At 39.4% G+C, this 25,356-nt stretch overlaps 2 protein-coding genes across 7 annotated transcripts in view; one reads left to right on the top strand and one right to left on the bottom strand.

The window, feature by feature from the left end:
• Positions 1–10,999, bottom strand: part of LOC126985556 ((E3-independent) E2 ubiquitin-conjugating enzyme-like) — a 36,626-nt gene extending 25,627 nt beyond the window's left edge. For 3 of the 6 annotated variants that reach the window (XM_050840675.1, XM_050840705.1, XM_050840686.1), the window contains exons 1-8: positions 10,754–10,999; positions 8,481–8,654; positions 7,857–8,024; positions 5,383–5,541; positions 4,242–4,345; positions 3,905–4,089; positions 1,896–1,943; positions 733–771 (exon numbers count right to left, since the gene is read on the bottom strand). In XM_050840675.1, the coding sequence (XP_050696632.1) occupies positions 733–771; positions 1,896–1,943; positions 3,905–4,089; positions 4,242–4,345; positions 5,383–5,541; positions 7,857–8,024; positions 8,481–8,654; positions 10,754–10,963 (1,087 nt within the window). In that variant the 5' untranslated portion in view covers positions 10,964–10,999. The remainder of the gene's footprint in view (positions 1–732; positions 772–1,895; positions 1,944–3,904; positions 4,090–4,241; positions 4,346–5,382; positions 5,542–7,856; positions 8,025–8,480; positions 8,655–10,753) is intronic. The other 3 variants (XM_050840712.1, XM_050840716.1, XM_050840696.1) reach the window with 2 other exon arrangements.
• Positions 11,000–13,276: 2,277 nt separating this feature from the next.
• On the top strand, positions 13,277–25,356 carry LOC126985550 (uncharacterized). The gene is made up of 12 exons (XM_050840663.1): positions 13,277–13,433; positions 15,747–15,951; positions 16,118–16,290; positions 16,624–17,060; positions 17,525–17,713; positions 18,024–18,184; positions 18,481–20,389; positions 20,879–21,056; positions 21,532–21,673; positions 22,366–22,554; positions 23,481–23,647; positions 23,834–25,356. The coding sequence occupies exons 1-12, from the start codon at positions 13,362–13,364 to the stop codon at positions 24,014–24,016; spliced, it is 4,005 nt and encodes a 1,334-aa protein (XP_050696620.1). The 5' UTR covers positions 13,277–13,361; the 3' UTR covers positions 24,017–25,356.

The raw sequence follows: 25,356 nt of genomic DNA, 5'->3' as shown, positions 1-25,356 counted from the left end.
TGGACAACCACTATTTTTGGATTACAAATTGTCATTGAGAAGTTTAGACTACACATCTCTTTATAACTATAGTTTCCATTCATCATAGATTTTCATTATTGGGATTTCCTGACCAGCAGAATTTTAATTAAAACTTTTACTCAGCTATTCTTTATGGTTCATCTCAGTTTTTCATACCTATTTTTTTTAATTATTATATGAATACCAATTTTAACTCCTTCACTCCGGCGACACCGACATCGGCGTCCGATGGGCGTCGGACGGCACCACCGTATGGAAAGGGTTAGTCCTCTTCTAAACCTCTTAATCCTCTTCAATTTCCTCTTAATCCTCTTCTAAACCTCTTAAGAGGAAATGGAAGAGGATTAAGAAGAATTTAGAGGAGGATTGAGAGGTTTAGAAGAGGATTAATCCTCTTCCATTTCCTCTTGACCCTTTCCATACTGTGACACCGATGTCTGCATCACGGATGGAAAGTGTTAATGGTGTTTAAATTGGCAAGCATACCTTAAATCTTCAATGAGGGGAGAGGGTGGGGATAATACAGTGCAAGAACTTAAGGAGTACAATGTTCTCATATATTTCAATGAAACTCCCCTTAAAGGCACATAAAGCAAAATCCTTTCTATGAACAGTGAATCTATGATGACTTCTTCATAATTTAATGCTAAGGTTAATTCATTGTTGCAAAATTGGCTCACTACTCTACATGCTGCAGTGAAAAGCCTTTACCTGTGTCCTCACTTGGTTGGGAGGGAACAGGAGGAGGATCTGTAAATCATTAGAGATAATAAGCTAACACTTCAATCAATGTTGATGAGTCAGACACAATACAGAAAAAAAGTTTAGCAAATCAACTTGGCATCATGCATATTATTACAAAACTTAATGGCAGTCACCTAAGAGAAACCTTCCACAGGATTCTTCCCTTCCTAGGTTCACCAACCTGTATGCCCCATTCCATTTACTACTCATATCAGGGAAAAACTGATCTTGATTGAAAACTCAGCCATTAAAGCAAAAAATATATTTTTAAAGTTTGGCTCAACAATAAATCCTCTAAGTTTTTGTTATGCTATATATTTCAAACCCTATTAAATATTCATAATACCTGAAGTCACACCACATGACAGAGAACGTTTGAGATGACCTATTACTATACAAGTTGAACTTTCTACCTTTTTCTTTGCTGTGAGATAAAAGTACTAATAATAAAAGTAATAAAGCAAAGGTTTTAAGATACTCCTAATAAGTGCCCATAAGACAAATAACCCTTGATAAAACCTCCTGGTGCACAATCTCAACTCTGGCCATGATAATGCTTGCAGCTCTTTGATTTTAGGTGGTTTAATTGATTTTAAAAAACTAAATACTGTGATAAAAGAGAAATGTTTATCAATCTATATCTTAATATTATTTTTTGCACCTTCTCACATATCACCGTTCCTAAATATACGTACATTAGTCGTAAACAAGTACTAAATGGAAACCTGCATAAGAACTGGTGAACATACCCTAGTTATTATGTTGATTAGTGTATAATTTGTACTATGATGAGGCTTTAGGAGCTCCACCATGAGTAACTCACAAAGCATTGGGAAGCTCAGTCTGTATAATGCTAGCTTTAGTGGTAATGGAAAAAATTAATGTAAAAATATTCTTAAAAATATTCTCTCTCTCTCTCTCTCTCTCTCTCTCTCTCTCTCTCTCTCTCTCACTAACAGTTATAAAAACTTCTCATTCTGCATTACAATTTACTAAACCTATTCAAATGATAACAATGATCACAGAATGCAAATACCATGCTTAAGTGAAAACTAATGAAAAAATTCCAACAGGCTCAAAATATCACTTTAGAACAGACATTAAGCCTCGTACAACACTGAATAGCCTACCTGGTATCACCTCAACCGCACCAGCTAATACAGACCGTACTTTTCTCTCTGGAAGGAGTCACGAAAAGAAAAATAATAAAAGTAGCAAAATATATACACAACAAGCTGAAGTTAACAAAAGACAAGCATGGTGTGAAAGTGAGAGCTTTGATTCAAGCCACACTCACAGGTGAAACTCAGTTAAAAAAACGATGCCTTCAAGAAACAAAATAAGGGATAAATGAGTGTCAGTCTGGTGTAAATATCAAACTCCTTCTTATTGTAGTAGATTCTCTTCAGAGATATAAGCTGTGCCTGAAGAGTTGTGACGGAGGCTAAATAAATGGGGCCTTCAGTAAACAAAGTAAAGGATGGATGAGTGTCAGTCTGGTGTGCATATCAAACTTTTGTATTGTACTAGATTCACTGCAGAGATGTAAGCTGTGCCTAAAGACTTGTGAGGGAGGCGAGGCTACACTCATAGGTATACTTAAATTACCATATTTTGCAGCGTATAACGCAAACCTTTTTCACTTAAAAAATGCCAAAAAGTTACCCGGCGCGGTATATGCCGAAGGTACAAATTTTGATTGATTTTTTTTCAGGTCTGCCTTTTTCCGCCATAATTTTCAAGTTTGCGTGGGGATTTATAGGTCAGTGTGACATCTAGGCTGCCACACAACTCCATCGTGACATTCTCAGGGTTTCTGTGACTGTAACCATGGCAAGAGTTTTTTATATCCTCCTCGTCTGATTCTGCACCCAAGTGTCCATGGCTAGAGACTTTGACTCCTCCTAAGCCTCCTCTTGCTCCCAAAAGAGCTTTCAGTGCAAGCACAGTTGGGAGAGAGCTGCAAGTGACTTCTTCAAGCTTCAAAAGTGATGTTAGTGAAGACAGTGACATCAAAGCATTGAACTCCAACCCCTTGTCTTATCAGGAAGGCTGAGCCCTGTTATTGTGCAACCTCGCTTTGGTGAACATCCTGTACATCAATCTCATTACGGTGATGTGAACATCCTATAGATCAATCTCATTACGGTGATGTGAACATCCTGTAGATCAATCTCATTACGGTGATTGTGGAAGTGATACTGAGGCCCCTGAGGATGCATCCCCCCACCCTTCAGGATTATCAAGTTAAGAATATGAGGGTAATGAAGGGGCTTGGTAGTGGGATCGAGTGCATGGAGGGGGAGAGCCGCTACCTACACCGCGGCAACCAAGCAGCGCTACAGGCTTGCTCTGAGCTAAAAGTTACTGCACTTCATCACATCACCACTGAACACTACATGACGTACAGATTTCGGGTTTGAGGCAGACTGAAGAGGATGGATGGATAAAGCAAATGCTCATAAATTTAAAGCTACTGGCTTAGGCAGAGCCGTGAGATTGATAATGGAAAGTGAGCAATTTTCGGGAGAACATCAGAACATCACTGTACGGAGAGAACTGATTGCACAGTATAACCTTGCCCTTAAGGGGTTATCAGAAATTTTGGTAAACTGTACATCATCAATCTTGCTTGTCCGTACATATTTCTGAGCATTTTAAGGACTGAATTTTTTTTCCTAAATTGTTGCCTTAAAGTTTATTAGGGTGTGCGATATACGCCGGAGCACATTATACGCCGCAAAATACGGTACATAAATGTTGTCTTTAGGATATGAAATAAAATACAAAATAAGTGTAAATCCAGTGTAAACGATCAAACCCTCTATTCTTTAAATTTACTTGGGATGAAAAGTTGTACCTAAAGAGGAAGAAGTCTTTAGTCTTCCAAAGATTTAAAGTAGTGCTGTCAACATATTAGCTGTCTTGAAAAACTGTTACATACTTCGTCTTTTCAGCTCCCTCATATAATTCAATACAAAATAATAAGAAAAAATTTGGTGATGAGCAATAAAGCATTATACTTAAGTACAAAAATGTGTCAGAAATATATGACCAATACAAAATATACAAAATAAAAAGGGGGTAAATGACACCACTTCCTGATAAACAAAGAGAAATAATTGATTAGTATTCGTACTTGTTTTGTTCTTAGGGGGACGGGGCCTTAGAGGGCAGGGGTTGGTGTGGTCAGCGGACAGCTGTGCTGCCATGAGCCGCCGCCACTGATCACGCGTCATGATCACATCACCTTCCTTGGAGGAGTAGTAGTTGCGGTCACCCAGCTGGAGTGTACAGGGCTCAAACACATTCAGCATCTTCACCCTGAAAAGAGGTGAACTATAGTGTTTCTTCCTCCTCAGCCTTTTCCCTCCATCAGCCTCAGTACTGTGAAAACAACTGAGAGATTTTAAGTCAAAGGAAGAAAGCTGAGAAATGTTTTACAAAAAATATTTACTAAATTGTGCCACACATACCTCTTCAGATCTTCTCCCTGAACAAGGTACTTTGGTTGCTCCTTGTCAATGTTTGCATCATTTGAGAATGCACGACACTGCCAACGAACACCAAGCTGCACCACCTGTGGACCAACAAACAATTTTCACTGGTATCACTGGTGACCCCCGAAATTATGACCCTGGAAGTCATGATGGAAAAGAAAGCTCAGATGAGGATTTCGTTCCCTTCAATGAGACTGACACAAACCTAAGTGAAGCAATTGATGGGTCTGAGTCAGCCGATCAATCACTGTTCTGCACCCTCCCAGGGATGGGGTTTGTTTCTTCTAAACAGCAATTCTATTCCTTCAGTGGTAGAGAAGAGCTGACTATTTTGCCTCAAATAAACCACATTTCACTAATATGTATGAATTATTTATAACTGATGATCTTTTGGACATATTTGTCACTGAGACATAAATTTGCAGAGAAGCACAATGCTTAAGAAGCTTACAAATAGACCTTCCATATTCTGCGTCTGAAGGATATTTATCTAAATAAAAGTGAAAATTATTTCACCACAGTATAGATATTTTTAGTTTCATTATTATTCACTGTTTTCTTACCATCAAACAAAGTGTGAAATTGCTCAAAGAAAGAGCAGATCGTTCCAATTTTTTTCAATATAAAAATGTACATTCATAGAAGTTGAATTATGTTAAATTTCCCCATGTTATTATATTAATATAAGTGGTTTTCTAAATCGTAACTATACTTCTTAATAATATGACTGTGTTTTAATGCCTATTTTACATTTTATATATTTTTTCTATGTAAATGAAAAATATTCATTAGGCTTGGAGTTCATTATAATAGTACAAAATTAACAAGCATTTACCACATTGTTTCATTATGTTTTTCATGTCTCCTAGAAAACGTAAAAGGAGTGAAAGAATGTTCAGTCGACTTGTGTACAGGTGAAAAATGACACTGCATGCATACTTTTGTTAAATCATTATTGGGCCACCAGTGTACCAACTCCCAAGGAAGGAGCATTATCAGTGGTACACCTGTGGCCCAAGACCCAGGTAACGTGTTAAGATCCCAAAAAGACTAGCAGCACCACTTAGTTAAACCAAGAGAAACAGGAAAAATACCCTTTGTAAACACTGTCAATTACCTGCACTTGCTCCACCGTTACTTTGATGGTTTTGCGAGGCTTAGCCAGCGCTGTCTCCATCTCTTTGGTGCTGTGGAGCCACTCAGCATGTTCAAAATTAGCAGAACAGCCAACCAGCTGCTGCCCGGGGTAGAAGTCGTATCGGCGAAACTCTGAATCCTGAGAATTTGATCAATGAGGATAAATGAATAAGAGGGGAGGTTTCAGTTTTCTGTTTCACAGAAATTTGAAGCTTATTCAAATACTCCTTATATGGTGGGTAAATATTATGACAATATAAAATCTGAGCCTTATGGAATCACAAAGCCACAAGCGCCAATTTTAAGAATAAAAAAAAATTGTTAAAGTTTAACTCATTTATAACATTGTGATATCTAGAGTTATGCAAGGCAGTTTGGGACCCAGTCAGAATATCTCAAGTTGCACCTCCACATGACAGAGAACACTGGATAAAACCTCATCCTTTAATATAAGAATTTCCATACTTTCCTTTTGTTGTGAGATTAAAAAAGGAAGTACACTAGAAGGAAGGTTCTTAGATGCCTCAGTCACAGCCTCACATGACAAAGAATACTTGATAAAACCCACTGACAGCCCAAACTGCTTGTCATGGTGGTGCTGGCAGCCTTGTGGTTTTAGAAGGTTCATATGCTTACTGAATTAATACTGTATTGCTTCAGTCACTCAGTGTATTAAAAAACATATGACATGTGGTCTGAGAAATCAAATCAAACTTAAGGCTATATACCAAAATCAACAAACTCAAGCTCAAGATAACCTTTTTTCTTTGTTTGTTTGTTTGAAATAAGAGGAAATTATCAAAAAATAAAAAATAAAAAGTCTTTGGTTGCAGTTTACAGTCTAATTCAATCCTCAAAGTATAATCAATATATAAATAGATACTCGTAGATACAGACAAATAGATACAAATAGATAAATACAAAGATAAGTAGATGCAGTGAGAGAGAGAGAGAGAGAGAGAGAGAGAGAGAGAGAGAGAGAGAGAGAGAGAGAGAGAGAGAGAGAGAGAGAGAGAGAGAGAGAGAGAGAGAGAGAGAGAGAGAAAAATAAAATGTCATGTATATATACCCAAATTATAAGGAAGCTCTTTATACTGAAGCTGTCTGACAATAGGAGTGTTTACCAAATGTGCAGAGCAGCTGATAGCAGGCAATGACTAAACTCTAGGCGAGTACAGTGCAGACTTGCAGAATACTCCCTGGAATATAACATTGTTCATTCTATACAAGTAAAAATACAATACTGCAACCAAGGAAACTGAAATAAAGTGAATAAACATGATCATTGATGCTGTACATTATTATTTCAGGCTTTTAGACTAATTTATAGATTTGTTACTAGAGGATTAATTACATCCTATAGTCTGTTCCACTGACTGAAAACAATGCTCACTATTTCAACATTTTTGTTCTTTTACCTTCTAACTTGATTCTTGTACCAGCATGAGACAGGAAATTTCTTCATTATTTTTTTGGGTAATTGTCAATTAGTTATAACTTGTAGATGAAGAAATTATATTTGATTGCATTTTACATTCCCTGTGTGTGAAAATATATTAAGATGTGATATATGCAGCCGGGGCTGTTAAAATGTCTTTGCCAGAATAGGGTAAAGTTGATCTACTTTACAATCTTTCTGTTAATAATACAATATCTTTATAAACGGGATGATTTTCAATAATAATAATTCAAAATAAAATATTTATTAAACTTCAAGCTGTTTACCTCATGTAAGTATCTACTCTGCAAATCAAAGTACTGGAGCAAACACAGGCACTACAAATGAGAGATAATGGAACATATGATCAAAATCTATGGGTGTATGTCCTGTGCAAAACTTTCTAACTCCAAGGGTGATGGATACTGAAAAAATACCTTTTCATCCTAACCCCTCCATTTTATCCATAATCAATCAGTAGTTATGCTTTTTAGCTTAATGGCTCCGATGATAAGTGTTTCTATGCCATTCAAAACTATATAACAGCTTAATGATATTTAAATGAAACTCAAAATTATATGCATATGTGATTGATTACAACATGTATTCTCCAAACAACTAGATAAGATTGATTTCACTGAATAAAATCTTTAGTTGTTTAATGGATTAGAAAATTGTGACTTTGATGATGAGTAATGTAATACACACAATTCAATAGCAGCTCCATTAAGCTAAAATTAATCTCATCACTGAAGTATGTTGAACTATATAATTACAAACGCACTACAGAAAGATAACAAATGAGGAAGAAGAGAGAGATACCAGTCTAAAAACAATGCCTTGAAATAATAATATATGAAATAATAAATATTATCAGCATCAGCAGGTGAAGCCAATAACTAAGCTAATCCAACAAGTGTGGATGGGCAGATAACTAAACAAGGATGACTAATAATACAAAAAAGGAGTTGGCTTGTCTTTAGGATAAGATGACCATGAGCTTGAGAGACAGTTACCAGTCTAACCCTGTCACGCGTATCCCTCAGGTCGTCCAGTTCAAGTGCCTCGCCATCGGACATGATGCAGCGGGAGCCATCGCCACTCACCATCACAAGGCGACACTTCACCATGTGCACCATACCAACCCAGGAATCCAGCGCAACTGCGATGTCTGTTGTGAACTCCTGTGTGGGGGGTTAAGGATGATACTTATGGCATTCTGTAACTCATGACAGATGCCAAACCAAGGTAACACTGTAGCAACCCAGGATGATTATGATGACAATGATGATGCTAATGGTTGTTATGATGATTAGGTGCTAGTTGTTATTGAATGAGAAAATAAGATACTGACAATGATGGTGATGATGATGACCATGGCAAATGATTAAGATAACTAGGTATATGGAGCTAATTACTTATTTAATGCTGACAATAATGACAGAAATAACAATAATAATAATAATAACAATAATAACATTATGGTAATAATAATAATATTAATAATAATAATAATAATAATAATAATAATAATAATAATAACAATGCACTGTGGGAAAACGCTATGATAATGACAAAGTGAAGATGACAAAAAATTTAATTATTAAAATATTTAATAACCAACCCTAAAAATAACTCACCTCAAGGGGTGTGAGGTCATTACTATCCACATTAAGGATGACCAGGTTGGTGCCGACAACCTGCACACTGGAGGTGACATGGACCTGCCGGCAGTACCCCCGCTGTGTGTCCTTCCCTCGGATCAGCCGCCGCACCACGTCACCCGGCATGAGGGAGCGGTCTGCCAGCCCCACCTGACAGGGAGGACAACCATTTCTATACACTGTACACTGTACCACTCAAATATCCTTTAATTAGGGGCACAAGTGATTCGTTCTGTAACTGAGAAATGCAAGCTTAAAAATTAGTAAACATTCAATAATAAGTTTTCTTGAAACTAACCACGGGGGTAAAGAAGAGTATAAAAAATAGCATTATCCTCTCAACTGTCATACACATTAGGGACATGGATGTGGAATGTAATACACTGATCATAAATATACATAGTGGAAATGAGCTATACAGGAGGAGCATGTGTTGTGTCAAAACAGGGTGGAGAAAGTAATAAGGATGCTTATGAGTTTTGGTGCAGGGATAACAACAAAGGGAGTAGATTGAGGAGTGGTTGAAAGGTTGAAGCATGATATTCTGAGATGGCTTCGAGCCTAGGAAATGTAATAAGAATGAATGAGAACTTTGTGTGGCTAGAATCAAGGGAGAGGGTGTTGGCAAAAAATCACCAGTTAAATGAATAAAAGGTAAGTAAGTAACAATTTGAGATGGTAATGAGTAACACTGTCAAAATGGGAATGGGAAGCTGTCACTATGGTAATGGGTAACTGTCACAATGGAAATAACTGTCAAAGTGGTATATAAGGGTAGCTGCCATAATGGTAATGGGTAGCTGCCATAATGGTGATGGGTAGCTGCCATAATGGTAATAGGTAGCTGTCAAAATGGTAATGGGTAGCTGTCAAAATGGTAATGGGTAGCTGACACAATAGTAATGGGTAGCTGACACAATGGTAATGGGTAGCTGTCAAAATGGTAATGGGTAGCTGACACAATAGTAATGGGTAGCTGACACAATGGTAATGGGTAGCTGACACAATGGTAATGGGTAGCTGACACAATGGTAATGGGTAGCTGTCAAAATGGTAATGGGTAGCTGACACAATGGTAATGGGTAGCTGACACAATGGTAATGGGTAGCTGACACAATGGTAATGGGTAGCTGACACAATGGTAATGGGTAGCTGTCAAAATGGTAATGGGTAGCTGACACAATGGTAATGGGTAGCTGTCAAAATGGTAATGGGTAGCTGACACAATGGTAATGGGTAGCTGACACAATGGTAATGGGTAGCTGTCACAATGGTAATGGGTAACTGTCAAAATGGTAATGGGTAGCTGACACAATGGTAATGGGTAGCTGACACAATGGTAATGGGTAGCTGTCACAATGGTAATGGGTAACTGTCAAAATGGTAATGGGTAGCTGACACAATGGTAATGGGTAGCTGTCACAATGGTAATGGGTAGCTGTCACAATGGTAATGGGTAGCTGTCACAATGGTAATGGGTAACTGTCAAAATGGTAATGGGTAGCTGTCAAAATGGTAATGGGTAACTGTCAAAATGGTAATGGGTAGCTGTCAAAATGGTAATGGGTAACTGTCAAAATGGTAATGGATAGCTGTCAAAATGATAATGGGTACCTATCAAAATGGTAATGGGTAATACTCAAAATGGTAATGGCTACCTGTCAATTTGGTAATGGGTAACACTGCCAAATGGTAATGAGAAACATTCTCAAAATGGTAATGGCTACCTGTCAAAATGGAAATGGGTTGCTGTCACAATGGTAATAAGTAGCTGTCAAATGGTAATGGGTAGCTGTCACAATGGTAATGGGTAACACATCAATGGCAGATAATGGGTAAGGCATATAATGGCTAAGTTTCAAAATGGAAATGGGTGACTGTCAAAATCAATAAACAAATTTTAATGCTAACGGCGTGTCTGATAGTAATGGGTAGCTGTCAAATGAGAATGGGTAACACGATGATAAAAACATGACCTATTACGTTAGCCAGTGGGGCAGGTGTGTGCAGGGAGTATTGCCACAGTACTGACCCCTCCACTATTAATTACAGGTAACAATCAAATATTAACGGGCAAACGTCAAAACGGTAAGGGGTAACAGGACTGGATGGATAATTAATGACCCAGCCGTGCATAGCCTCTGTTGATGGGGGTGGCGGTGTGTGTAGGGAGTCTTGCCACGGTAACTCTCCCTCTCACCGCTAATTACAGGTGTAGGACAGGTAAACAGGTAGTAGCAGGGCCTTACCTTTCGCTCGGGGAGTACCTGTTCCTCGCCTTTAGGGTACCAGGCCACTCTGATGCTGCCCTTGGTCACCTTGTCCTCCTCGTCGCCATCTGACTCCTCATCGCTGGACACGAACTCAGCGTTTTCCAGCACCATTCCGAGCTCCAAATTCCCCTTTTTGTTGAATCTGTACACCTCATCCTCGTAGAAGTATTGATACTCCTGCGCCATGTTGAACTGTGGCCTGCAGTGTTACCAGCTCCGCGCTCAGCTGGCAGGAGGTGGCAGTGCTAATGTTCCTTATCCCCTATTCCCTCCATATGTCTTATTTCTTCATTTACCAGTCGTGTTTTTCCCTGTAATTCATCCCTCGTGAAGTGTAGGCCCTATATGTATACTAGCTCCGCGCTCAGCTGGCAGGAGGTGGCAGTGCTAATATATGTTCCTTAATCCCCTATTTCCTCCATATGCCTTGTTTCTTCATTTCCCAGTCGTGTTTTCCCTTTAATTCATTCCTAGTGGAGTGTAGGCCCTACTATCTCCTCTCTCTGCTGCCTATATGTGTGGCAGTGTTAATATGTCCCCTATTTCACCCCATATGTTTTGTTTCTTCATTTCCCAGTCGTGTTTTCTCTGTAATTCATCCCTAGTGGGGTGTAGGCCCTACTATATAGCTCCTCGCTCTGCTGCCTATATATGTGTGGCGGTGTTAATATGTTAATTATCCCCTATTTCTTCCATATGTCTTGTTTTTTCATTTTCCAGTCGTGTTTTCGATGTAATTCATCCCTATTTTATCAAGTGGCTTGCGGAGTCTATACGTATAGCTACCATTTCCATGCTCAGCTGATGCCCAGGAAGTGCTATATAGCGCTAATGATCCTTATTCCCTATTTCTTCATTTCGTCTTATTTCTTCGTCTTTTAGTCATGGTTTTGCTTTGATTCGTACCTATTTTATCAATTTACCGTGGAACATAGAGTGTAGCGCTACCTGCTCCATGCTCAGCTGGTGAAAGATGACAGTGGTAATAACGTTCCTTATTTCCTATTTCTTCATTTCGTCTTATTTCTTCGTCTTTTAGTCATGGTTTTGCTTTGATTCGTACCTATTTTATCAATTTATCGTGGAACATAGAGTGTAGCGCTACCTGCTCCATGCTCAGCTGGTGAAAGATGACAGTGGTAATAACGTTCTTTATTCCCTATTTCTTCATTTCGTCTTGTTGCTTCGTTTTTAGTCATGTTTTCGCTGTAATTCATCCCTGCTTCATCAATTTATGGCGGCATGTCGAGTGTACACGTAGGTATAGTTTACGTGGAGTGTGTATATAGCGCTAATATGTTCCTTCTTTGTTATTTATCTTATAGACTTTTCGCGTTCTTATTATGTTTTATTTACTATTCAATAATAATAATGATAATAAAAATAATAATGATGATAATAATAATAATAATAATAATAATAATAATAATAATAATAATAATAATAATAATAATAATAATAATAATAATAATAATAATAATAATAATAATAATAATAATAATAATAATAATAATAATAATAATAATAATAATAATAATAATAATAATAATAATAATAATAATAATAATAATAATAATAATAATAATAATATACTATTGCTTCTACTGCGCTACTACTACTACTACTATATATATTATATATATTACCGGTACTATATATAATAATATTACTAATATACTGCTGCTGCTACTACTATACTACTACTACTACGTTCTACTACTACTACTACTATTACTACTAGCTATACTACTACTACTACTACTGCTACTACTTTACGGCACACCAACTATACTAGGCTACTATGACCACTATTATGTACGTACGTACTACGCTACTACTACTACTACTACTACTACTACTACTACTACTGCTGCTGCTACTACTACTACTATATTCATCTTTTTCTCCACTTTTATGTTTGTTTATGTCAATGACACTCCAGGATAACGACACTATAAATCCTTGATTTCAGCAGACTACCATATCTACATTTATTTATAACGAAAATATAATAGACACATTATGACTACTTAAATTAAAAGAACTTATTAATAGCACTATTAATTGCTATTCAAACACAAATAATCAAGTTTTTAGCCTGTGCACCACAGGAAGGCAAAGACTGGTTGTGTCGAGTTGCTGGAGCCGCTGTTGTAGGAATCTGCTCGCAACCGTAAAATAGCTCGCAGAGAGGGGTTCAACTTGCCTACTTTTTCTAAATTTCACTCACTGCCATCGTTTACTTGTCCTGTTTGGGCTCCAACACATGGCACAGACATCAGATAAATACTTTTAATTAATAGAAGGCTTTATAAAAAATTAAAAAAACGAATAGAGCAGATTTAAGAAAGAATCACCCCACGCCGCTGATGTCCACTCATATTGCTTTTGTGGTGTTGGTCCTGGTGTGTTGTTTTATTGTGGGCAATATCAGCCGTCATAAATATCACAAGTGGATAAACAGAACAAAAACAGGCAAATTAATATGTTATCCTGTATATTTCAGTTCACATGCGCGGTTGACATCAGAGCGACTTATTTCTTCGAGGAGGTATTTCTCGCAGCACCGCCATGTGTTGCTCGGATGGCGGGGAGAAAAAGTTTTGCGGTGACTGGTGACGGGCGGCGTGCTGACGGCCACGCCATGACCTCAACGGTGAGACAACCTGTGGTAGATAACTCAAACACTGGTAACGTAAGGTGCGGCAGGCTTACTCGTAACGCTGAATAATGGAGCCTTACCTTCGGCCCCTTGCCAACCCTCATACCTTACATGTGTGGATTGCCTGCGAGTTTGTACTGGTAGGATTATCATGCAGTGCAGTGACTTAACTAAGACAGGTATCAAGAGACGGTGTACTTGGTGTTATCACAAGGCTTCTTTACAGACACAACGGTTTGCCAGTTTTTAACCCTTCAAGTTTATCTCTGTGTTATGGTAGCTGAAATTCTGTACAGATTTAACAATAAAATCACAGGTGATTTCAGCCTCCCTGACATTGACTGGACTGCAATTTCCCCTTTTGACCCTCCCGATGCTGACACCCCCAACCCCATTATTCCCCACATAAACAGACGCCAACTACACGACACATTCATTGACATCATTCATTCATTTTCACTCTCACAAACAGTACCCCAGCGAACACGAACACATACTGTAACGCACCCCGCTGGCCACGGTGGCCCTTTGACCACAGCACACACACTTAACCTTTTTCTCACCAACAACATTCTTCATAACAAACACTCAGGTTGTTCCAGGACTTAGTGACCATGACATACTTATCATTGACACTCCGACCTCCGGCCGATTAGACATAAACAGAGACCCAGACAGATATTCCTTTAGGTATTATTCTAGTGTTTGCCCAGTGTAGGGAAGTGCAGTATTCTGAGTGTAGGTAGGAACAACCCCTCACATAACTATTGCTTAAATGACACTCTCATAAGCAGGTCTGGGTGCGAGAGGGATTTAGGGGTCTTAGTGAGCTCTGATCTCCGTCCAAGGGCGCAATGCATTCAAGCTAGAAATCGAGCTAATAGGGTACTGGGATTTATTTCAAGGAGCGTAAGCAACAGAAGCCCCGAAGTCTTCCTCAAACTATATTTAGCATTAGTTAGACCTCATCTTGACTATGCGGTTCAGTTCTGGTCACCTTACTATAGAATGGATATCAAAATGTTAGAATCGGTGCAGAGGAGGATGACTAAGATGATTCAGGGGTTGAGAAACTTGCCATACGAGGAAAGACTCAAGCAGTTAAACTTGCATTCTCTAGAAAGGCGAAGGGTGCATGGAGACATGATCAAGGTTTATAAATGGATGAAGGGCTTTAATAAGGGAGACATTCATAAGGTTTTGTTGGTAAGAGAACCGGGTAGGACACAAAGTAATGGGTTTAAACTGGATAAATTCAGATTCAACAGGGACATAGGCAAAAATTGGTTTAATAACAGGGTGGTGGATGAGTGGAATAGGCTTAGCAGTCATGTGGTGAGTGCCAATACAATTGTCACATTCAAAAATAGACTAGATAAATTCATGGACAGCGATATTAGGTGGGGTTAGATACACGGGAGCTTAGGGTCAAAGGAGCTGCCTTGTACAGGCCTACCGGCCTCTTGTAGACTCCTGCGTTCTTATGTTCTTATGTACTCACCCCTTGCAACCAAAATTGGCTAGGGGGCCTTTGAGACTGCAGGGAATGTGACGGTACACAAGACCTCCTTCCGCCAACTGGAACAACCTGAAACACGCCATGCACGACTATAAACAGACACATACCACAAAAAACACTTTCTAGTAGGTACACACTTCCCTGGTTTTCCAGGGATCTACGCAGACAACATCGCATGAAACAAAGACTTTACAGACGCGTGGAGACATACAACACAACAGATAATTGGACCGCCTACAGAAACCACCAAAAGACATTTACTAAAAACATAAAAGTTGCGGAACGCGAACACATAGCAACTTACCTCGTAGACAACGTAAGAAATAATAAAAACTTTTTCAAATTCTTTAAGGTGTGCAAACATGACACTAACACGGTTACATCACTAAAAGACACTAAAAGACGAATATAAGTTCACCTCCATCGTGCAATGTTAGTGTGCCTAGCTATGAATCCGTGGGCCTGGGCTTGAATCCCAACCTGGGCAGTTGGCAGGCAGCCCACGTAGCTGTCCATCCTCCTTTCTAGGCTGGTTGATAAATGGGTACTTGAAAAAAACTGAGAGGTAAACTGTGGTAACACTGATGTTACACTAGCCCTGTGTCCTGGGGTAGTGGATTCCACCACACAAAATTAGTAACTCTGATCTATGAATTGTGACAATTGTCTTGTTTCATCACATTCTGTGCATAGACAGTGGACATCAACATGGCAACCGTCTGTTTATTTTAACCTTGTGATGCAGTTGCATATCTTGTGTAATACTAACAACACAACATCACTTTCAGGCCGGAAGTGGTAGGGAAAACAATGTTGTTGAGGAAATTCCCAAGGCAGGTCCCAGTGGATACAGCGAGCCCACAGCCACACCTAAGGATGGGCCTGACCCTCCTGGGGGCTGCTTGGCAGGAACCAAGAGGCTGCTCAGCACTGTGGATCCTGATTATGACCATCAACCAGACACTAAGAGGATGAGGGAGATGCAGCAGCGAGGTAGGTTCTTATCTACTACTAATAATTCTTAACCATCTGGAGTTTATTAGATTTATCTTGACCCTTCTTACATTTTATGTCCCTACTTATTTGTCATTTTGCAGGAATGAATTGTTTAGCATGTCTGTTTGGAAGTTCTTTTATCCCTGATGTGTGTGTGTTTCAGCTCAGGATGAGCTGAGTCAACGTGTCATCAAGGTGGTTGACAGAGAGCTGCTTAGTGCCATTGTGGAGAAGGAGGCTGAGATAGAGGAGATTGACACTCGGATACTGAAGCTGCAGCAGTGCCTTCACACCCTCCGCTACTGTGTCTCCCTCAGCTGCTATAATGTCAACAAGGTGCTGCTTTTTCTCTTTCACTTTTATTAATTTATTGATTGATTTGAGTACCCTCCTGATTAGAGCAAGGCTTATTTCAGTCAATCTGGGTACTGCTTGGAACCTTCACACACCCCACACCCCATCCCCTTTGCTCAAGAGGGGACATTAACCACTCCTTGTCAGCAAAAAAACCTGTGCCTCTGCAGGGCTCGAACCCCCACCTGCCAGGCCACGAACCCTGGCAGCACAGAGCTGTAACCACTATGTGTGTGCATGTGATTTAATAATGCAATAGGATTCATCAGTGCAAAGGTTTTCCCTCCAACCATAACTTTGCCGATTTTGCTTCAGGGAGAGACACAGAAAGGTGAGGGCAAAGGTAGCAGACTGCCAGGCCTACACCCAGCAATACAAAGACTCTTGGGTACAGCACCAACTGCACCTCTACCAACTGCAGAGGCCCTCTCAACAGACCCTCTCACCTCTGAGCACAAGACCCTAAGTCCTGCCACAGATCAGGAGGGAGAGAAGAGGCTATCTTACCAAACCCAGAGTGCCAGCACTGCTGACAACAAAGCCACTGCAGGTCATCACTCCTTAAAATCAACTACTCTGCCACCACCAGCATCTCAAGCTAGTGATAAGGTCTCAAAAAAATCACAAATGGATCAGGATAAAGTTTCTCAAAATCCTCGGCTACCCAGCCCTAAGCACCTCCCCCCGCGGCCCCCAGACAATCCAGCAACAATACCCCAGGGCCGTCAGCGGCGATCCCAGAGTAAAAGAAGGTGAATAAAAATGTTTCATTCCCTCTTTTTTTTCTACATTGATAGGGGTAGCTCAAGCATGAAAAATAAATAGACTCCACACTCACTTTCATGAATCACCCTTGTTTTCTAGATGGTGGACTTCTATTCTGTGCAGTGTTAAGCAGCCTCTTTGCTGTTCACTACCCAGATAGTAGATGCTTCAATGATAAAACATGATTAACTTATCCAAGAGTCTAGGCCAGAAAGTTCCCACAAGATACCAAGTAGTAGTAGTAAGTGTAGTAGGGGTATGCTAATTGTAATGTGGTTAATTATTGTCAGATTATTTTCAGACTTTCTTTTTCTATAACCCCAAAATTTGTGTATTGCTTGTTTGTAATACTTCTCTGCTGCAGCAGCTTCCACATAACATTGGCTTGCCTGTAACAAAGCAAACAACACATGCAAGACTCACTGAGGAAACTACTAATTTTCTTTTTCAGGCTGATCGTCGGCAACACTTACCAGTTCCTCACTCCTCTTCCGGGGGAGGAGGCCGAGGACACCTTCAGGTACAAGTGGCAGGTGTATGTGAGGGCGCCGCCGGGGGACCCTGATGCAGCCACCTTCCTGCAGTCCGTTACCTTTGTCCTGGACGAGAGTTATTCCCCCCACCATGTCATCACCCTCAAGTTAGCATGTGCCTCGTCATCACAGCCTCTTTTTCCTTATCGTATAGTATTAAAGAGCTTTTTTCTTCCCTTTATTCTTATTTATTTATTCTCCTTCTGGCATCACAAATCTTTGAACATTATTCTCAGAATAATCCAAATAGATCAATAGATACTTCTTGTACAACATTTTTTTTACAAAATCCTTAATAATGTTTTTATCTTTTTCATTCTCAAACAAAATTGATTTAAAGTGGTTTCTTTCATGATAGTTTAAAGAATCACTGATGTTGGGGATGATGATGGAGATGACTGTATATTCTTAACCCAGGCAGCCTCCCTTCGTGCTGAGTCGGCGTGGCTGGGGGGAGTTCAAGATCAAGCTGATGCTCAAGTTTATCGACCCGCGCAACAAGTCAGTCCGTCTTCTTCACCCTCTGGTTCTGTCCCGGCCTGATGACGCCCTAGCTCTCACTGGCCTTTGGAGACTGGGTAAGTTGTCTCATTCTCTCTGTATTTCTCTTTATCTTCTTTTATTCATTTTTTATCAACCTGTAGTTTTGATGGCTCAGTTTCCTCCAATAACTCTTCTTAAGGGGGTGGCTACAACAGAAGAGTTTCTAGTTCTCCCTAAATATACACCTGTTTTTGCAACATTCACTTATTCTTGTCATTGAAATATCTTCAACCTTTGTCTGTTCTCTCATCCCTGCTGCTCGTTTCATATCTCTCTATGTTGCACCCATCAGGCTGCAAAGGTAACCTTGATTAACTACCATCCTCATCAGGTCAGGAGAACTGGTATGACCTGTGGGTGTACATGCCCAACCCAGAAGCCAACTCAGGTGCAGATGAAGATGCTCAAGGCAAGGAAGAGGATGAAGAGAAGTCCTGCCCAGCCTCATTAACTCATGAGCTGCTTACAGGTGTGATCATCTCTAAGGTAGAAGAGAACACAACCATTGACCATGACCCAACAAAAGACTGTAGTGCTGGTGGTAGTAGTAGTCTGGCAGCCCCAGAGAACACTAGTAAAGACCAGTACATTGAAGAAAGAGATGAAATGACAAGGATTAAGGTTGACTATGTGAGTTCCTCTGGAAAAAGTACATTGGGTGGAGGTACAAGAACAAATATAGAGTGCATGGGTTTATTAGCAGCAAAAAGTGGAACAGACGTGTCAGCAAAAGATGTGAGTACGACCTCCAAGAGAAGCACAACAGTTGGAGCTACGAGAACTAATATTAAGCGTTGGAATTTGTTGAGAAAAAAAGACAAAGTGAATATGACAGCAAAAGATGTGAGTACCTCTGAGGAAAGCATAGAGAGTGGAGAAAGTGGTACTGAAAGAGTGAAAAATACCGAGAAAGGAGATGGAGTAGTAAGGGAATCAAGTCCTGCCAACGGTAAAGTGTGTAGAGTGCATGTACGACAAGCCGACGGGAGCCTCAAACCTTACCTCATCCCCTCACACCTTTACCCCTTGGCCCTGCAGGCAGCTCGTAATTACACCAAGCAGAACAAGGCCAAAACAGTTGCCACAACTAACAGCAATCACATGCAGGAAGCAAAAAAAGCTGAGACAAGTGTGAGTCAAGGATCGAGTGCCATTAGGAAGGGCAACATCCAACTCCTCAAAGATCCTGGCAAACCTGTAACACTGAAGTTAATACCCCAACACAGTGTCTCAAATCATTCTGGTATTCTAGTGTCTGAAGGAGCTTACTCAGTGCTTAAAGGAACCAACAGTCCCATAGAGGCCAAAGTCACTCAGCACAACCTGTTGGAAAGTCAGACAATAACCACATCCAGCAGTGATCCTCAAAACCTGCTGGGAGTATATAAACAGACACTTGTTCAAGGACAGAAGCAGGTTGTCTCAAACACACTCAAGCAGGCCAAAGCATCAGAGAACCATCATCTTTCACAAGAAAGGCTCAGCTCACAAATTCCCTCCCTTACTGTGAGTAATGCTAAGAATGTAAGTGAGACCTCAGTCTCTGCACACACCAAAGTCATTGGACTGAGTCAGCTACAAGCTGGTAATGTTAGGTTTGTGACAAGTAATGGGCAACTGTTAACGCCAGAAAAACTGAAAAGCTTAGGGTTGCAGGTGCTCACAAATGCAGGACATAGCAGGATTGTAACAAGTTTGGGAGCACACAGAACCACCACCACTACCACTGCTTCTTCAGGCATGAGCACCACCACTGCAGCAACCACCACAGGTTCCACAGGTCCTCTGCTGATTCAAGGTGGGCGGGTGGTGGGCGGTGCCAATATATTGCAGTTAGTGACGAGTAAAGGCAAGAGGGCCGTGAAACAACTCTCACCACTCAAGCTGCAGGGTGAGAAAGTGCCCAAAATTGTACCTTTGCAGCAATTTATGATGTGTAGCACCAGTATCAGTGGAGGTAACCATGCAGTATTAGGGACTCCAGGTAAATTAGTTGTTGCTCCACAAAGGACAATTAAGGATGATGGGGAAAGTGAAGGAATAATCTTGAAAGGAAGTGTATCACAAAATCTCATGGAGCTTATTGGTGGTGTATCCTTGAAGTCTGGTGGCAGCGGCAGCGACAGCAGTAGCGGTTTGAATGTGAAGAAGCTTTTGTTTGGCCCCAAGAAAAGAGAACAGCAGCAGCAGCAGGAAGAGCAGGAAAAAGAATATTCAACTTACTGGGAAGACTATTTGGGGTAAGCTAAATTTTACCTCATGTCAAGAAGACTATAATCATCATCATCATTTTTATCAGTAAATGAGGTGCTTAGTTATGAAAGGTGATAAGTACCACAAATAGAAAACTGAGGAAATGGCATAGTCATATGTATATATATATATATATATATATATATATATATATATATATATATATATATATATATATATATATATATATATATATATATATATACACATAGTCATTATAGTCATGTACTCTGTAAAATCATATAGCATATAGTAATTTACATTCAGCCACTTCATCTTCCAGTTAACTACATGCCAAACCTCTACATTCAACCAGTTCCATAACCGCTGAACCACACACATAGTCACACATAGCCAACAAGGCGCCCTAACCACTTAAGGATGTACTTTGCATTCATCCAGCTCCTCCTCCTGTCAACCACAAACTACCACTAGTGCAACCAAGGTAGCTCTCACTCACTTTCATTTTTCCTTAGTCGCATGTGTGAGGCATGCAGAACCAGCCTCTCCACATCCTCCTGTGTGTCAGCGTGGCTCAGGGTGTTGCCAGTGGTGCAGCCAAGCCATACTCCATCCCCACCTTTCTCATTCTGTCGTGCCACCTCCCACAAGCACTTCCTGAGCTGGCCCCTCGCCAAACAGAGGGCCTGTGAGGTCAGTAGTAATGTTGGCCTGAATTGTATGTATTATCATTTCTGTTCTATTTTGAGCTGTAGGATAAGCTTATATGTAGAACCCCCACCCCAACAAGATGTAAAGCAAAGTTATAAAGAAATTCATTTTAGAGAAAGATGAAAACTTTATCATTAAATCCGCTTCTCCTCTGATCCTTTTATAGGAGTTTTTTATCCCTTTTTAAAAGTTTCTTTCAGAATGTATGCTTTCCATAAACAATTGCCTCATATCCATAAGTTTTCATTGTTACTGATATAATCTAGGAATCTTAATTGATAGAAGAGAACACATGAAAAAAAACATGTTTAAAGCTACATTTGTACTTAACTAAATAAAAATATAATCTAATTAGCAAACTGAATTTTTGAATCATGTAAAGTTTGTAAAAACTGTTAGGTGATAATGATGGAATCTGGTGTCCCCACAGTGCCCATTTCTGACTTCAGTGTTATAGTTTCAGAGAGCAAGAGAGGTCAGGTGGTGGCTACAAGAGTGCCGTGTTAAGGGCTGGGAGGGTTGGACAATCCCAAGGCTTGTGGCATGGGGAAGAGGCCATGCCCACACCCCTATAGCACGCAGGCCAGTCATTCACACAGGTTGGTGTCTTTTGACTTTTAGTCTGTCAAAGGTAAGAGAACTTGGAATATTTGTCTGACACCTTCTATTCATATTGTTCTTGAAGTTATGGCAAATTTTGTCCCTTTACTCATTTTGCTGTAGAAGTTGAAGTAATGTTATGAGTTTCATTAGCAGTGTCTGTCTAACTTTGGGTTTAACCTGCTGTTCTTGACACCATTGAGAGGTCAGGTCCATCATTAACTCTTCAGTAATCATTAATCAATTATATGTTCATGAAGAAAAAGTATTTGATTTCATATTACAACAAAAATGAAGGTGTCGATGTATTCTGAGCATCATATTTGCCAAGGCTGCCAGAGCAGGGTGTAGGTTACCTCTTATATTTTTTCCTCAACTTTCTCTCCATTGTGACTAATGACTAATAAGAATAGGAAATTGACCTGGGCAAGTCATAGCACGCATGAGACTGATAACGGGTGGACAACCAAATTATCAAAGTAGCAATCCAGGAATTGTGGAACAATCCCAGGGTAGACAAAAAGACATGTGAAGATAAAATTTTGGTATGTATTTGCCAAGCAGGGCGGAGAATTGATACCAGGAGAGGCATTTGTCCTACAGTGGGCTAGTAATGCCTGATGATGATGATAATTATAAGTAACTTGAAGCATTTGAACTCACCTTACCTGGCTTTCTTGTTTTGGTACAGATAAGGTAAAGCTGCCACCATCAACTCCAACATCTGGAAAATCTCTCTCTTACATTGGGGACCTTCAGAAGCTGGAAGAGGAGGAGCATCAAAGTGACAATGACACCTGTCCTTCTGACACACTAGAAGTTGATGTTGTTGGTCTAGATGAGGAGGAAGATACTCTCAGAGGCTCCAAAAGAAAACCAGGTAAGTAGAGTGAGGTAGAGTAGGCCTCACTTTGTAAGGTAGAAAGTCTCATTATTGATACACGTATATGGTGATTGTTCAAGTTATATAGTTAGGTTAGATTAAAGATATCTTAAGACACATGACAGGCAGTAACTTATGATAAAAATCAACAAAGAAAGAGTTTACTTTGTTTGTCTCAATACCAAGGAAGAAGATATCAATTTACCGAGTGTATGAATCAGATAACTGTTTGGAATATGGTTAGGTTAAGTAACCTAACCTGTATTTTCAGATACAGGCAGCAACTTATAGTAAAAATCAATGAAGAAAGAGCTGACTTTGGAAGTTATAAAGTTTTATTACCTCAGAAGCATTTATGAATTTACTGAGTTCACATATAGGGTAAATGTTTGGGTTATTTTAAGGTTAAGTTTACGGTATCTATAGATACATGACAGGGAGCAACTTGGTAGTAAAAATTGAAAAAAAGCTCACCTTGTTAGATATAGTCTCATTACCAAGGAAGCATATACAAATTTACTGAGTTCACACATATGAGAACTGTTTAAGCTAAGATTATGTTAAGTTTAGGGTATCTTCAAACACACGACAGGCAGCAACTTATAGTAGTAGTTAGAGAAAGAGCTCATTTATTTAGAAAGTCTCATTACAGGTTGAGAATACTCTATCCAAAATTCCAAAATCCAAAAATCTTTTAATGTTGACATGATGCATCACAAATGGAAAATTCCACAAGTTAGTACTTATAATGAAAATCATCAAAGAAAGAGCTCACTTTGTTAGGTAGAATGTCTCATTTCTGAGGAAGCATAAATGAATTTATTCAGCATGCTAATGTGACAGCTGTTAACACCAATATGCGAAGGTAGTATAGAATGGGAGTTTAAGAGTAAGTAAGGGGTAATAGTGTTGCTTGTTGGCAGGCTCTCCATTGAAGCAGAGGCTGGAGTACCTTCCCTTTGAGGAGGAGGAGGTGACCAGTGGCTGTGAGTGGGTGGGGCAGCTTGGCTCCCAGCTTCGTATTTCCATACAGCCTGAGGATGTAGGCGAGAGGTGTGCGACTGATGCTGCCCGCGCCACTCTCTGGAAGGTGTGTGTGTGTAGTATTTTTCATTCTTATTTATTACCTTTAATAATGAAGCAAAGCTATATTGAAAGTCATGATTAAACATTTTATGTTAATTTATTTGTTTACTATATTTGTTTTTATTTAGTTATTTTTATTTTTTATACTTTTTATTTATTTATTAATTTATTTATTTATTATTTTTTTCAGGCTGCATTAAATCTGATGGAGGACCTGCTGAGGGCTTCCCACTTCCAGGCTTGGCAGGAATCTTCGGTCATGCCCCCACCAACCATCACTCCTACACATGTCTTGTCGGCACTCACCCACTCACGACCTGAATTTGACCTCTTGACTGACCTCGGCCTAGGCACTCCCAACCAGGCTCTGTGAGGCAACCATAGTGTGAGGAGGTGTTGGCATGCCTTGAAGGTAGGTAGGTATGTGCGCAGTACAGTGGGTTAGGTGGGGCTATGGTTCTGAATGGTCCTTATCCCCAAAATCTACTTCATAGTCAGCCTAAAGCCAAGCATTCATATGTCCATGATCAGTAATATTTGTCCATATCTGTGTCAGCATCCATGTCTATGGCATTGTCTTTACTTTGCATCAAGTATGCTTTTATTTTATTTTATTTTTAATTTATTGAATTTTTGAAACGGCAAATCAGAGGGGAAGAGAAGTGTTGCAATTGCTAGCATAGCCATAGCTATGTTAAGATCAATTGGTACTTCCCATATTTTCAGATTTTTACATATATCATAGACTTTGGCAGAGGCAGACACATCACAGAGAAATGGATGCCCAGTCTTAGGGAGTTGCAGGATAAAGTAGAGGATTGATTGTATGTTTTCCTCCTTTCTCCCTGTCCCTCAATCCCACCACCATCAATACACCATAGTTGCTTCTGTTGCTATCAAGTAATTGGTTGTACATCTGTCAGTGTGTTTGCATGTTATTGGCTGGAAATATAGATTGAGTTTTTAGTTAAATAATTTATGTTGTTATAAATGACGGCCAGATTTTTTTTATTAAACACTGCAGGTATTATTTCAAGTAATAATCAACTTTTTTATATATTGTTATTATTATTTTCATTATTATTATTATATTCATAAAAGTTTGCAAAAATCTTAATTATAATGTAATGTGGATGTTAATTCTAATAATTATTAGCCCCTTATTAGATGATTTATGTAAATTATGTATTGTTATATAAGTAGTGTTCTCAGCAACAGTACTATAATTTGTAGCAGAAAGACTAGTCGCAACAGCTGCAGCAGATTATAAGTAATTACCAATACATTCACATAAATAAGGACAAAAGGAGTCTGTTGGAGGTCAATCCCCCAACACATGGCAGCTCTTATAAACTGAATACCATTTATCATATCTATTTATGAACTTATCTTTTTTAAGTATCCATCATATTAGCAGTCATGCAGTGAGGACCACATGACTGCCAATAAAAGCTGCTCCACTTGTAAAATGCGCCAATAGCAAATCAGCCATTTGAAAGTCTCCCATTGGCAAACACCCTGTACCAACACAGTCTCACGAATACCAATATCTAGTATCTAGATACAAATTTAGAAGAGTAATCATGAAAAGTGTTTCTGTACCTATTTATTCTCCCAAGGCTATACTTAATTCTTGGGCTGCCAGGATAACCTACTGTGATATTTTTGTATTATTTAAATAAAATTTTTAAGAATAACAAATTTTCAGGGATA

The sequence above is a fragment of the Eriocheir sinensis genome, chromosome 5 (assembly GCF_024679095.1).
Source record: "Eriocheir sinensis breed Jianghai 21 chromosome 5, ASM2467909v1, whole genome shotgun sequence".
In the NCBI taxonomy this organism is placed as follows: Eukaryota; Metazoa; Arthropoda; class Malacostraca; order Decapoda; family Varunidae; genus Eriocheir; species Eriocheir sinensis.
The sequence above is the reverse complement of the archived record's forward strand: the minus strand, read 5'-3'. Positions and strand labels throughout refer to the sequence as shown.

Bases quoted from the DNA above. Each gene is read 5' to 3' on its own strand.
- LOC126985550 (XM_050840663.1), top strand. From the start codon at position 13,362: ATGGCGGGGAGAAAAAGTTTTGCGGTGACTGGTGACGGGCGGCGTGCT. The intron at 17,061-17,524 runs GTGAATAAAAAT...TTTCTTTTTCAG, and splicing joins CGATCCCAGAGTAAAAGAAG to GCTGATCGTCGGCAACACTT. The intron at 20,390-20,878 runs GTAAGCTAAATT...ATTTTTCCTTAG, and splicing joins TACTGGGAAGACTATTTGGG to TCGCATGTGTGAGGCATGCA.